This window comes from Stegodyphus dumicola, chromosome 7 (genome assembly GCF_044657685.1).
Source record: "Stegodyphus dumicola isolate Sdum_Otavi_A_Nest chromosome 7, ASM4465768v1".
Classification (NCBI taxonomy): Eukaryota; Metazoa; Arthropoda; class Arachnida; order Araneae; family Eresidae; genus Stegodyphus; species Stegodyphus dumicola.
The window spans coordinates 176150594-176166344 of NC_140774.1; the positions used below are offsets into that span (position 1 = coordinate 176150594).

A 15751-nucleotide genomic window follows, 5' to 3' on the forward strand; every position below is an offset into this window, starting at 1 on the left:
ATGATCACTGATTGCATAATGAAATAGTAGGCATCTGTGGGTAAAAGCTCCAGTGTGACCTTTCAAGTTTATGATAAGCAAAAGCAGGGAAAAAAAAATACTATATGGAATCATACACATGTAATAAACATTATACCTACATCATAAAATGATTTTCCTTAAATTATGCTCATTTCTCACCTTTTGTCAGTCTTTGTTTCAATGATCCAGTCTTTAATGTTTGTAAAAAAATTTATATAATTGAAATGTTACCAATTTTTCCTACTTATTTCATCATGTTTTGTAAATTTAAAGGTAAGTTTTTGCTGCAATAAAAGGGAACTATGTTAATTTCAAATTTAAACTAAGCAAGATTTGACCTTAGTTTAATGTTTTTGTAAAAAAAAAAAAAAAAAAAAAATTCAAGGAAACTGTAACATGCCTAGTTTCTTCAAGATATAAAAATATTTATCTTCACAGGTGAGAAATATGTCAATGAAAAAAGATAAAAATAAAAAAATATATATATATAAAGGGATCAATAATCACAGCACTATCTACAAAACAAAACAGAAACCAAAGAATTAAAAAATTATAACAAGAATGTTAAACACATGACAATACCTGAATCACCAATTGAAGAAAGTTTTGGGGTAAGTTAAAAGATTATAAAGAATCAATAACGATTGCCTAAGGAAATTTTATGCAAAATGAGTTATTTCTTGAATGATGTAAAATTCATACTGTCTGATAAGCAATTACAGCACTTGCTTAGTTCGGCCAATGTATGATACAACATACTCATGAGGTAAATTATAAATTTCTTATGACTGAATTAAGATCCTATCCAGAATGAGTTAAGATCTTACTACAGAGAAGAAAACAATTTGTAAGATGAACTTACTGGGAATCAATGTAATTAAAGAAATACAACCCTTAAAAATAATCACAATAAACTTATTATCATCACATTTTCCCCTTCTGTTAGCAACAAAATATTTTAATTTTAAAGATTAACAATAAAATATTTAATATAAGCTTAATCACTTTCAGAAATATTACTTGTCAGAAAAAAATTATAACTTTCTTTAATAAAAGTTTAAAGATGAAAGTGACTAAAAATAAATTATTCTTAATTGACTGCACACTTATTGAAATTTGAAAGCATATTTTTATACCAGAATTTTTAAATTTTAGAACAGAAATATTTTTCCTTCAATCATAGTAATCAATAAATAGTAAGAAAAATAATTGATTTGATTTTGAAATAAAATAAACATGTCATCAGTTTAATAAAGGGGGTTTTAAATGAGGGGCTAGGGGTAATTTGATAGTTTAATGGGGAATGCAGTCAGCCTTTTAAGTTAAATACTTAAATTTTAGTTTATGAATATGAAAAACTACTTTTATTCAAGTTTTGGTATTTATCAACATTTTCTACATCTTTTGTTGTTAAATTCATAATACTGATTAAAAAATAATATAAATCTAATAAATGTGTATTCATTTTTCAGGTTATAGAAAAGGCGAAATGATCTTCTAGCAATGGTGAAAGGAGTGCATGAGGCAAAACAGGTTAAGAACCACTGGTTTAATATTGTAGCCTTGGCTACTAATGTTTAAAATTAATTTATGACTAGTAACAGCATGGATTATAAACAAATAGCTAAGTTATTGCATTTTATTTTCCAGCTATCGAAATGCGACGCTACGAGCAACGTTTTGAAACCAAAACCTAGCAATCATGAATCAGAACTAGAACTAGTTGCCATTCAGCATAAATTTAAATATAAATATGAATATTAACAAAATATTAAAGTTAATTTTATAAAATAATTAAATATATGAACAAATATATGAAATAAAAAATAATTATTTCTCATGCACTAACTGGGCCACTACACTACTCCCCCACCAGTAACTAAGTTACGTTACGAAGATGGAGAAATAGGTAGTAACTAGTATTGCAGTGTTAACGACTATCAAAATAATTTAGTCAGTCCTTGAATCTAACAGGTAAACGTATAGTTCTGCCTGTGCGAGAATGTTTTTGATTCACATCCGAATTTGAGTCCGGTCTCTGCAAATTAGTGTAGTCAGGTTGTATCAACTGAGAATTTTCCTCAGCTAAAATATATGCTGGTTTCAAGTGATCCAGGGATACATTAACATGTTTTCCTTTTATGCTAATAGTAAAATATTTGTCCTTGCGATCAATAACAGGAAATGGTCCTTCATAAGGAGGTTCCAAAGGTTTTTTTACCCGATCTATTCGCTGAAACACATGAGAACAAGTTTGTAAGTCTTTATGGACAAATATCTGTTCAGATGAATTTTTACGAATTAGTCTCGGTCCAACAACTTCCATCTGTTTCTGGAGTTTATTAGCAAAAGTCTCCGATGCTGTCTGGATACTTGGTTCGCTGAAAAACTCTCCAGGAAGTCTGAGACTCTGGCCATAAACTACTTGCGCAATAGAATGATTGGTATTTTCTTGAATAGCAGTACGCAAACCCAAAAGTACTGTTGGTAACGTGTCCATCCAAGATATGTTGTTGTGGGCTTTTAATGCTGTTTTTAATGTTCGATGAAGGCGCTCAACTTTGCCATTACACGAGGGGTGGTAGGCAGTAGTTTGTTGTAAATTGATGCCACAGATTTTGGACAAAGCTCGTAATGTATCACTTTTAAATTGGGATCCACGATCACTAATGAGTTTACTTGGCGTTCCGAAACGCGCAATCCAGTTGCTATAAAAGGCTCTTGCGACGTTCTCAGCGGAAATATTTTCTAAAGGAATTGCTTCCATCCAATTCGAAAATCTATCTATGCAAGTAAGACAATAAATATTCCCTTTAGATGGTGGAAGTGGTCCTATGAGATCGATATGGATGACAGAAAATCTTCCTGGTGGTACTTCAAACTCACCTAATTTTGTTTTGGTGTGCCGACTGATTTTAGCTTTTTGGCAAGGAATGCAGGTTCTTGTCCTCAACTGTACATCTTTTTTTATGTTAGGCCAAATGAATTTTGATGTCATTAATTTCATAGTCGATTCTATTCCTGGATGTGATAAACCATGAATTCGTTGAAAGACATGTTGTCTGAAAGCCTGAGGAATATACGGCTGAACATGTTTAGTTGATGTATCACACTACAAATATTTCCCCGAAGGTAGAGAACATTGCTTGAAATTCAAGGAAGTAGTGGTTTGCAAACTCTTCAGTTCTTCATCTTGAGTTTGTTCATCAGCTATTTTATCATAATCTATCGATGAAATTTCATTAACTCTAGATAATGTATCCGCCACAATATTATTCTCACCTTTTACATATTTGATATCAGTCGAAAACTGGGAGATGTAAGTTGGCGAGCCTGTCTAGGTGTTGCTTTGTCAAGTTTTTGACGAAAGGCGAATATTAAGGGCTTGTGATCTGTATAAATTGTAAATACTCTTCCTTCTAGATAGTGCTTAAAGTGTCTAACTGAAAGATATATGCTCAATAGTTCTCTATCATAGGTGCTATATTTTTGCTGAGTATCACTTAATTTTTTAGAAAAAAATGCTATTGGCTTCCATGAGGAGTTTTCATATTGTTGCAACACTGAGCCAATCGCCGTATCTGAAGCATCTGTAAATAACGCCAGAGGTAATTCAGAATTGGGAAAAGACAACAGTGCCGTGTTCACCAGGTCATTCTTGCACGTTTCAAACTGTTTTTCAGCTTCTTCAGTCCATTCGATTTTACGTTTGTCCCTCTTTTTAGCTCCCTTGAGATACACATGTAACAATGCTTGATTCTTCGCTGCATCCTTTATATAACGATGATAAAAGTTAATTATTCCAAGAAAGGTTCTAAGTTCACGAATTGTTTCTGGTCGTTTGTAGTTAGTAATAGCTTGAACTCTTTCTGGCAAAGGACGGGAACCCTTAGGTGTAATTAGGTAGCCTAGAAACTCGATTTGGGGAACAGCAAAGACAGATTTTGAAACATTAATTCTTAACCCAAATGTATGTAATCTTTCGAAAACTAATTTAAGGTGATTTTCGTGTTCTTCATGGGTACTGGATGCAATGAGTATATAGTCTAATTAGGGAAAAACGAATTCTAATCCTCTAAAGACTTCGTGAATAAATCTTTGGAACATTGCAGGAGCATTTTTTAAACCGAAACTCATTACATTAAATTCGTATAAACCAAAAGGAGTGATGATAGCCGTTTTACATTTGTCTTCTTCTGCAATGGGAATTTGAAAATAAGCTTTGAATAAATCAATTTTAGAAAAAATATTTGTACCTCTTAAAATATGATGAAAATCTTCAATGCGAGGAATTGGGTATCTATCAGGTATCGTCTGCGCATTCAATTGTCGGTAGTCTCCGCAAGGACGATATGAACCATCCTTTTTCGTAACAAGGTGCAAGGGGCTTGACCACTGGGAGTTTGATGGACGAATTATGCCATTGTCAAGCATAAATTTAAATTCCTCTTTAGCTAAGCGTTTTGGATCGAGCTGTTGTGCCTTTGAATAAACGGGTTGATCATCAGTCGTAATAAAATGTGTAACACCATGTTTAATTTGTGTAGGAAAAAGGTTAGGTTTAGAAATTTCGGGATATTTCGACAGTAAATCGAAAATTTTTATGGATTTATTTAATGTGGTTACTGAGTAATCACTGGAAATAGCAGCGACATCACACTGGACACAAAGCTGTGTTACGCCATCAATTAATTTTTTCTTATTTATATCGATAAGCAATTTATATTTGTGAAGAAAGTCAGCTCCTAAAATACCTTTTGTGACATCAGCAATTATGAATGGAAACTGAAAATCACGACGTAATCCCAAATCAAGAGTTAGCGTTTTTATGCCATAAGTGGAAATATCTGTGCCATTAGCTGCATACAGTTTATATTCAGTTTTACATTTATTCTGTGAAGTAGCAGGAATTATGCTTACGTCAGCTCCGCTATCAATAAGAAAGTGCAAATTTGATCTTCGGTCACGAACGAATAAACGAAATTTGCGACAATCCTTCAAATTTTCTGCAGCAGCATTTGCCGCTGAACCTACTGCAGATTCGAGTTTTCCTGGTTTTTGAAATCGTTTTTTACCCAAGCACACGGAGGCTTGCATTTCTCTGGAATGCATTTTGCTCCAAAACGAAAGTGATAAAAACAAAATTTGCCAGTAAGGTCATATCGTTTACGAGATCGGCTTCGAGATCGTGAACGTGAATTACGTAAATCCGAGTTCCTGCGTCTTGAGCGAATGGTTATTTGATCAATTTTTTGTTCAAGAAAGGTAATTCTTTGCAACAAATCATTTGCGGGAATGGAAGGAGCATTAGTACTAAATACTTCTGGTTTCCGATTCATATCACTAATTTTATCTGCCATAGACGCTAACTTGGTTACATCTTCATCACTAACTAATAATATATGTTTTATGGAGTCAGGTAGCTTCTCCAGCCATAAAGTTTTGATTAGATTTTCAAACACATCTGTAGTAGCAACTGATCTCAACTTCTGCAAAAGTTGGCTTGGTTTCATGTCTCCAAGTTCGATACCAGTAATCAAACGTTTAATCCATACATTTTCACTTTCTTTGAATAAATGTAATAACCTAATTTTAGCATCCGAATATTTTGTGGCACTATCATTCGTTACAATGTCCCAAATATTTTCGACGAACTTAGGTTCAAGCTGTGAAACTAAATAATTAAATTTCGTTTCTTCTGAAACGATATTACTAATTTTAAACTGAGCTTCAACTTGAAAAAACCATATTTCCGGTTTATCAATCCAAAAAGGAGGTATTTTTACACTCACCTGATGAAGCTCCGGTGACTGCATGGTATCTTTCATAGCAGTTTCAGAAGAGTCATTTGTTGACATTTCGAAAATTAATCAGGGTCACCATGATGTAGCCTTGGCTACTAATGTTTAAAATTAATTTATGACTAGTAACAGCATGAATTATAAACAAATAGCTAAGTTATTGCATTTTATTTTCCGGCTATCGAAATGCGACGCTACAAGCAACGTTTTGAAACCAAAACCTAGCAATCATGAATCAGAACTAGAACTAGTTGCCATTCAGCATAAATTTAAATATAAATATGAATATTAACAAAATATTAAAGTTAATTTTATAAAATAATTAAATATATGAACAAATATATGAAATAAAAAATAATTATTTCTCATGCCCTAACTGGGCCACTACAATATATTATTACAATAAAAGCAATACAAATTACCTTATCTGCTTCCCAAAAGTCCAAAGGCTGATTTTTTAGACATCTGAAAATATCATAAAGGTAAAATAGCAGCAGAAATAATTCATTATATTAAAAAAAAAAATTTCCTACTTTAACAAAGAGTGCATTATATAAGTTACAATGCACAGGAATTTGAATAACTGCAGAATTTTGATACACTTAGCATGTTAATATACTATTAAATAAAGAATATATATGAAGACAATACATGAACAAAAATTATTTAAAAAAATTTGCATAGAAAAACTGCAAACATTCCACACAAATAATGTTTATTTATGATACAAAAAAGGAATAAAATAATAGTAAATATAGTATAGTTTACACTGATATGACAAATGATTATATACAGCTTTAATGGAAACATGTAAATAAGCTAGAATGTTTCCAATCAATAACTAGCAGAAAAATAATGTATTTGATGAACAGAATATATATCAGAACTTTAGATGGACAATAAATTGCTGGCATCAGTAAAGGTATTGGTTTAAATGAGCACGATCACAGGTAAATTATTGATGCTTGCTAGGCTAGGTGTTTGATTTCAGCAACTGCTGCTACTTATAGAATCAAATATTGGTGCTTTCTGATATTCATTCTTATTTAAATATTTATTGCACCATTTTGATAATAGTTCTCGACCCCAACAGTATATGAAAAACAAAGCTGTAAGAAAAAGAAACTGGAATCATGAAATACATTATCAGCATGAAGGACTTTTCTGTCCTACAGTTCTGCATTTACATCTTAATATATTCAACATACTGGCAGCCATTTCTTCTCTTTTACTGTTTGCAACCTTCCAGGCTCTTTTGAAGAGAAAAACCACCATTTCGTTTTTAGTTGATGATAACTTACAAATAGCTAACATTTCGGGGGAGGGGAGAGAATGGCAAAAAAGTGTGAAAGAATGAATGATAAAGAAATACCCCACTTCTTTTCTAGAGAGAAAATAAAAAATTATCAAAATTTTAAAGGAGAGAAAAGCAATGAAGGAATGATATCACTTGGCCTAAAGTGAGTGTGAAAATCAAATATGTTGCATGTTATAAATATCAATATTTTATTTTTTTTTTCAATTGATTACTATTCTAAAATAGTAGAAATTTTAGAGGAGAAAAAGTACTTAATCGATGATATCACACAGAGAACTTTATGTCTGAAGATTAAGCATGTTGCAAATTTAAAATTCACCAATTAAGTCTGTCATTTCTTACCACTAATCTCTTTTATTATGTACTTTCTGATTATCTGCATTGCTACCAAAAAGTCAAAAGAAGTATTCACAAGGAAAAACAGTACATCACCAAAATGGATATGTGGTAACACGCAATGTCATCACAAAGTATTTATCTGACAATATGCATGTTGGACATGTCTATTTTGCCTAGTGTGAAATGCTGAAGTTGTATGGATGCTAAGTTTGTGAAATTCTGTTTTTTTTTTTTTTTTTTTTTTTTTTTTCCCTTCCCTTAAGTGAAAGCAGATCACTGTGAATATGAAGAAAACAACAGTGCAAAAAAAGAAAGATTTTTAGAAAAAGGTGTTTTATTACTGTTGATTCTTGCTTTTTCAAATATTATTGATTGATTGCTCATGGAATTCTTTGTACACCACCATTTTGAAAATAGGTTTTGACTTTCCCGCATTAGTTTAGGGAAAAAACTAGTCAGTAACAAGTTCATGAATACTTTCAAAAGATGGCAATGATTTCACCACTTTTCTATTGAGATGTAAATAATCAGAGTGTACCAAATATTGTCTTAAATTCTAATCATAAGATTTTAATATTCAGTTGTTATTTACTAAAATATATGTGTTTAATCTTTCCTGTAATGAAATTTAAGTTAATACATTAAACTTTTTAATTACTTTAAAGGGAAAAAGAACTTCAAATTGTTTTGCATATCAAAGACTCATCATAAACTTATTATTTTCAGCAAAGCAACAAATGCAATTTCAGTTTTTCAAGACACAATGTACTAAACTAATAAATAAAATATATGATAACATACGTTCCTTTAATGGCATTACATCGATCTTTCTGCTTCCAAAATGCTTCAAAAGAAACACCTGCCACATCACACTCAAGTCCACTAGGATTTATCAGGTTTTTAGGTAACAGAAGAAAATCAGTAGCACCATTCTAATAATAAGAAGAATAGAAAATTGCTACATATTATATTGCAAGTATTAAATTATCTAAATTTATTGTCCAGCACTTGCTGAATGTGATGATTTTTGAAGGGCACTTTCTGTGATGATAGATGAAATCATGATTTTTCTAGTACCAGTAGCATTAATTGTGCAAAAAAAAAAAAAAAAAAAAAAAAAAAAAAAATTATTTTGTATACTTGTGCAATTAAATATAATTCAGTAAAAAAACAAAATGTATATACACATATATCTCAGTGTGAAGAAAAATATTTTTCATCCCACTCAGATACAAGTGCTTTTTTGTTTTCTGCAGAAAAAAAAAATATTTTTGTTTCATCGTCCCCTGCACTTGACAACTAGGCTAAATGACAAAGTAAGAATTCAAATCCCTTGTAAATATTAGTTATTTATGTAAATAATTTTAATCTCCTTACAAATGTAATATCAGACATGTGGCGTACCCTTTAAAATGTTTTTAGTGATAAGACGGCTGTGCAACTCATTGGTCTGGCACTATACTCAACAAATGCGTGAAAAGTATGTATCTGGTCAATTGGGAAGAAAGGAAAAGAAAGGAAGAGAAAGAAAACTTATTTATCATTCTCTGTATTATGTCTTATTATTATGAGCTTACTTATTTTTCATTTCTTTAATTATTTCACTAAATGTTTTCAATTTATGTTAATTTATTATTCATTTATTCTTTTTCATTTAATTTTTATGACATTTTAATCCATTGTTTATTTAATTATGATTAACTCAATTTATTAATAATTTTATCCCTTTATATTTTATTTAATTTTTCATTACTGATTGCTTTACCTACTATTTTACGAAGCCCAAAGGGGTGTTAGCCTAAAAGGGGTATTAATCTTAAAATGGTATTTTGTGTTGAATCACTATAAATGGCTGTATCCCTTTTCAAATTGTTGCCATTATATATTATCACTCTGTATTAAAGAAATTAAATAATGCAGAATCTACATGAATGCATGTATGTTTCTCGCATCATATTAAAAAAAAAAAAAAAAAAAAAAAAAAGAAGAAGAAGAAGAAGATACAAAGAGCCATCAAATTTTGAATAACATAGTCCTTCCCGAATATGAGCATCTGGAAGTCACAATCTTGAATTTCGAATTTGTTTTATTATCTATTTTAGATTTTTTAAACTTTAATGAATTTTTTATTAAGAAACTCAATGATTTCAAAGCAAGCAGTGGCAACGCACTGTACAGAACAAAATATTTTTTCTCCAGCCTGCGAGACCATCCATCAGAATTTCTAAAGATATGCTGCATTTTAAATATTTTTAGCCCAAGTGCTCTTGAAATGTATATGTATGTGTAAATGAAAAAAACACCCCTTTAGGCATAATATAAAATCTGAAAGCTTCCAGACTTTTTTTAAATTTTTATTTTCCAATTTTGTTGACATTCTATTGTAGTATTAGAACATGTTTAAAGCTTTTGATATATGAGCAATAAAGAATAGATCTGTATTAAATTAAGCAAATGAAAAATATCTATGAAGATAAAATAATAAAAGAAATAAAATATTAAATCAATAAATAAATTACATAAGTCTTCATAAAACAAGAGCTATAATAATCAATCTGCCGATTACACAAACAGATAAAAATTGATAAATTAAGAAGAAAATGTAGGCAAAATTTAGCATGAGTATTTCTTATTGCTTTAACTGAAGGATTTCATAAATCGCAATTAAAAAAATCTTATGAATACCATACAAAGGAAATAGCAGTTTCTTAGTTTATTTCAACCAAAAAGCGCAGTCACTAATTACAAAAAGAATATTTCTTATTGCTTTAACTTCAGGCTTAAACAGAAAAGAACAGTCACAGGTCACAAAATGCTTATACGTGAAAGAAACATTTTTCTCACCTACAAACAGAATATGTATCGAAAAAGGTGAAATCAATTATCTGCACAGTGAAAGTATAATCTGTCCAAGAAATTAAGCGAAAAGCACGATTCTAATAGTAAGCGATCTGAGAACTGTCTTGAACACAGAAAAATTTATTTCTTCTAATTCCAATTTATCTTAAATTTTATTAAATACATATAGCACAAGTCTTACTAATTATTTGAATTAGATGTCCTTTGTTTTACTCTTGAAAATAAACTTGAACATAAATTTATATCATGTATAAATACCAACATTATTAGTAACATGGTAAGTGAAAATTAAAAGACTGAGTCGCTGATATGAACATTAACTCTATCAATATTCAAATTTTATCCAGCGCTAAGATGAATCAATAATCGATTAGCATAATTTATTCACTGATTATACTTGGAAATAAATTATAATGCAATAAGCACCAGTCAAGCAAAATTGAATTATGACTCTAAGACAAACTGATCACAGATTTTATTTAAAAAAATTTCCATATCAACATTTCAGACTATAAATCTGATTAACTTTAATTTTTAATGTGTGTATTTCATTATTTTACATGCTGTTCAATATTTAACTATATATTAATATATAAATATTAAAGGCAACTTTCAAATACATTTAATTCTAACTTACATTCATAAGTACATTTTTTTTTTAAAATTTGGTGTTCAGCAGCATTTCTTTATGAAAACTAAGGATACACTCCTAACATTTACCTACAATATTAGTTTTCATAATACTTATATTTCTATAGGTTTGCTTTGATATAAGGCATTTCTATATCACAGCAGCCTTGGCACAAAATAGGAATTGATACACTTCAGCCTTCGTGAGACAGAGACGTTTATCGACACATATGAGCAATTCATTTAACATCTACAGATTCCTAACAAGACCCGATAAAAGTGCAGAGATAATGAAATCCTCTTCATAAAATGGAAGCATAATGCAGGGATAGTATTGCCACAATAGTGGCATTTACCTTAATGACAACAAATACTTCTTGGTTCAGGTGCTACAAGGTAACAAAAAACGTTCTTGCTGCTTTGGACAGTCAAAAAGAAAAAGTTATGCAAAAAAAAAAAAAAAAAATCATCGCTAATCCTGAAAATAATTACCATTGGCATCCAGTGCCTTTTGCCAACTAGTGGCCAGCTATGCGATGCCATCACAGTAAATCTCAGGAGTCTTAGACGCAAAGGAGTCTGTGTGTACCTTTCCGAGATCTGGCCGGTTGTTGATGAATTTCTCACGAAGATGGTTGTCCAGGGAATGGGAAAAGGTGGTAGTCTGTTGGTGTGAGGTCTAGGGAGTATGGTGGATGGGCTAGTGTCTCCCAGCCCGGTTGCTGGATGGTGTCCCTGGCTTCCCGAGCCACATGCGGTCTCGCATTGCCATGGAGGAGGAGTACTAACGATTGACCAATGCTGGCTCTTTATGCATCAGTGTTTGATGCACACGTTCCAAATGCTGTAAGTACAGGCCTACCATGATGATCTGGCTCACTGGCAGGAGCTCATAGTGCATCACTTGGTGACTAGTCCACCAGATAAAGAACATGATCTTGCGTGGGTGGAGGGAAGATCTCACAGTGTGAGGCAGAGGGTCCTATGGTGACAACCAAGTCTGGAATGCTTGAGTGTGGACCCACCTTTCATCGCTGGTGAGTATTCGATCAAATATGGATGCACTGTGGTGCTGAGCAAGCAATGACAAACAGGCAATGGCACGCTGTTGCTTGTTTGCATCGGACAGTCAGTGGGGTACCCACTTGTTCAGCTTGTATGCCTTCCTATGCATTGCAAATGGAGTCTGATCATTTCATCAGCTACCTACCTGGAAGTGTGCAGCAAGCTCACCACATGTTTGGCTACTGTCACTCTCTATAGCTGCTCTCAGAGCCTCATCGTTCAGCGCTTGTGAACGACCGTTGTGTGATGCATCACTAGGAGACATATCCCCTGACCTGAATTTCTACAACCATTGCCTAGTGCTCCGTTCATTAACGGCATCATCCCCAAAAGCCTGGCAAATTTGGGGACTTGATTCTGCTAGTGACAGGCCCACTCTTTAACTGTCAAGTTATTTTAATGATTTAGGTACATAAATTGCCAAATTTTTTTATTGCAAAAATCAAATGTTTAGTACAAAATAAAATATAATTAGTAGTTAAAAATTTATACTTTGAGGTACAAGCATAAAAATTGTAAGGTTTTGTAACCACTGCATATTCGCTTGAGGTGGCTGCCACTCAGCATGGTAGTGCTTCTAGTGGAGCATTATTTTCTAAAAACTTTTAAAAATAATTATTTTAATTATTTTCTAAAAAATAAATAAATAGAAAAAATAAAAATGAATACTTATTAGTAGTTCAGTATTTCAGTTTTGTGTGATATAACTGGAAAAACATTTCCAAGCACAAACTAAATCCACAATCAGTACACCAGAATCATGTTTCCTTCTTTATCTTTTTCCCATTTTTATCCTTTTTTGAACAACAAACCTTGCACTGTCTTGTAGGCTTACGTTTCACAGGAGTAGGAGGAATATGAGATGAAGAATCTAAATCATCTATATAACGTTTAAAAGCACTGGATGCCATTTTGCAACAACAACAACAACAAAACAAAAAAAACGCCACGCACTTTGAACATAAACCTCTATCCTTTGAAGCATTCAGTAAGGTACTGCCATCTATAGAATTGAAGCCAAAATAAACTTCTCATGATATATATTTGGGTATAACAGTACGATGTACTCAAAAAAAAAAAAAAAAAAAATTACCCCAAGCAATACTCGGGCGTGACATTTTGGAACAACATTGCTCTGCCCGAGATTATTTCGGGCATGATAGTTAAAAGGTTAAAATCCTACAGCAAACAATTCCAAATAAGTGTCTTTGACGTGTCCATTTTAATCAGTCGCTATGTGAGTTATGTTTGAAGTACCGATGCAACGTGCTTTTATACTCTTGGTCAATTTACAGACTCCCATCCTAACTATTTCATTGCCAGGTTTGGCAATTATTTTTATGTTGGGATTCACTCTTTCAATGCCATATCAGAAACAGCAAGAGCTTTTTTGGCTACCTTATAAATAGAATTATGAATACCCTAAATGTTCAAGAGCACGAGTGAGGGACTGGTGATTCACAACTGAATTTCAGATATTGTTCTATACACAAAACTTATTACTTTCATTTATTTTACACATAAATTGCTTGCAAAAATATATTAACCCTCTGAGTTGCATGCCATTTTCGATCTGCTCATCAAGAACTATATTAAAACAACATTTATTAGCTAAATGTGTATAATTACTTTAGTTTGTGTTTTCATAAACTTTCATTCATTAAAATGATATTTACATCATTAAAGAAAGTAAGAAAATAAAATGTTTTAAATTATAAGCTAACATGTATCAAGGGACAGAAACATGTATCAAGGGACAGAAAATCTTATGATCAGATGAAGGTGGCCTTAATAGTCAAAGGGTTAAATAAAATAATAAATTCAAATTTATATTAAATTATTTCTGTACATATATATATTCAAAAAATTATGTACTGCAGTTACTGAATAAATTATTAGTATATCAGTTGCCATCTCATTTTCACCATGCTTTAAATACGCCCATTCCCATACCGCACCAAGGCTGCTATAACAGCAAAATACTTGATTTGATTTTATAGCAAATAAACATATCAAATGAAGAAATAATTTCATTTCATATACTTATTTGCTATAACCATATCAAAGAATTACAGAACACAATAAAAAAATTATAAAAGAATATTACCAGAGATGATTTTTTGTCAACTGCATATTAACATTTATAACAACACATTTAATATCAGTACCTTCATAATAGGAGGCAAGTTATCAATTTCAACACTTGGCATTGGTTGAGGTATCAGCAACCATCTATCATCAGGTATTGTTTTAGATTTATTTTTAGGGCTGGCTGTATAAAATGTTGCAACGATCTAAAATTATTTTTAATCATTAATTTATACAATAACAACCACAGACAGCATATGAAAATTTAAATTCTAATACAAAATTTCATGTTATCATCATTTACAAAAAAATAAATATCGCAATGAAAGGTTTGTGTAATGTTATTCATGAACAGAACTTTATTTTATTAAAATTCTACTCTTTCAGCAAATATATGCCTACATTCTTAATTCCACTTCAGAAGACTAAAAGAGATTAAAAGCAGAAATTTTAACAAAAATCACAGAAAAAATATGAAAAAGTTTTCTTTCATATTATAAAATTTAAAATATGTTTTAACAGAAAAAAAAGTGAAAAATTTATGAAGTCCATGTTAAAAAATATAGAATTAATATGAAAGAAAATTGTATAAAAATGGACTGTAAATACTTAAGTAATAACATTAACAACATGAAAAAGCAGAACAGCACAAAGTAGACACCCTCACTTTTCTGTTTAACAAGACTCAGTACTATTCTAAATAAAACCCGATTCTCCTAAAATTTTGTAGCAGATCGTGACTTAAAAACTTTTGTATAGAATTAATGGGCCAAAGACTGCTGTTCCATCACAGTTAAAATATTTTGTCTATTTGGTACTGTTGCAGAGATTGCAGTACCACACAGGTCAGTAGTCAGAACTCTGTACTAACCAGTAAGTGAAAGGCACATTGAATCTCACACACTTTTTCTCTGTTCAATGATGTAATTTAATTATAATCCTTACTCACTCCTTTGCCTGTTCAAGTGCCATAATTATGCAATTAAAGAAAATAAATATTATTACATTTATCATCTTTACTTTAGTGAATTCATATACAGTCCACTAAAAATTACTATCAATACTTGGTCCATCGAGCTGGAGAAAATGATATAAGCTGAATAATCTTATATCACTAATAGGCAATGCGAATGTCTAAAGACAAAAGTCACACAACTGGAACATTTCCTACATGACTTCGCTAAAAATGAAAAAGTGTATCATTTCTGGAAGCGAAACTGCAATCACTATCAATAATTAAGTGTTCCTTGGATGAAATAAAAATGCAGTAACTTAGTCTACCAGCAGAGGTTTCCATGGAGGAATCCTGTGGAATCATTGAAAATCTGTAGGATGATCTAATGAAAGTAAAGGTAAGTCTAAAATATGTCCTTTCAAACGTAAAATCAAAAGTTAATATATTCCAAGAACTACATACATTGGCAACACAATGACTTCCACTCTATGGACACTCCATACCTTTGTTTACCCCAGCTGAAAACAAACCCCTTCAAAGAAGATATTAATGAAGGAAAAAAATACAAAAAAAAAAAATTAACGTATATAAATATACAACAACAGCATTATACTTGTATATATTATACAAATGAAAACAGGAATGCAATACATATACTACAAAACTATGTGACAT

At 31.4% G+C, this 15751-nt stretch overlaps 1 protein-coding gene across 3 annotated transcripts in view; it reads right to left on the reverse strand.

Annotated features, from left to right (window-relative positions):
- The window catches only part of LOC118202091 (hapless 2), an 87573-nt gene that overhangs the window by 41496 nt on the left and 30326 nt on the right, over window positions 1–15751 (reverse strand). For all 3 annotated transcript variants that reach the window (XM_035374260.2, XM_085821088.1, XM_085821087.1), the window contains exons 6-8: window positions 14202–14327; window positions 8281–8411; window positions 6245–6287 (exon numbers count right to left, since the gene is read on the reverse strand). In XM_035374260.2, coding sequence (XP_035230151.2) covers window positions 6245–6287; window positions 8281–8411; window positions 14202–14327 — 300 coding nt within the window. The remainder of the gene's footprint in view (window positions 1–6244; window positions 6288–8280; window positions 8412–14201; window positions 14328–15751) is intronic.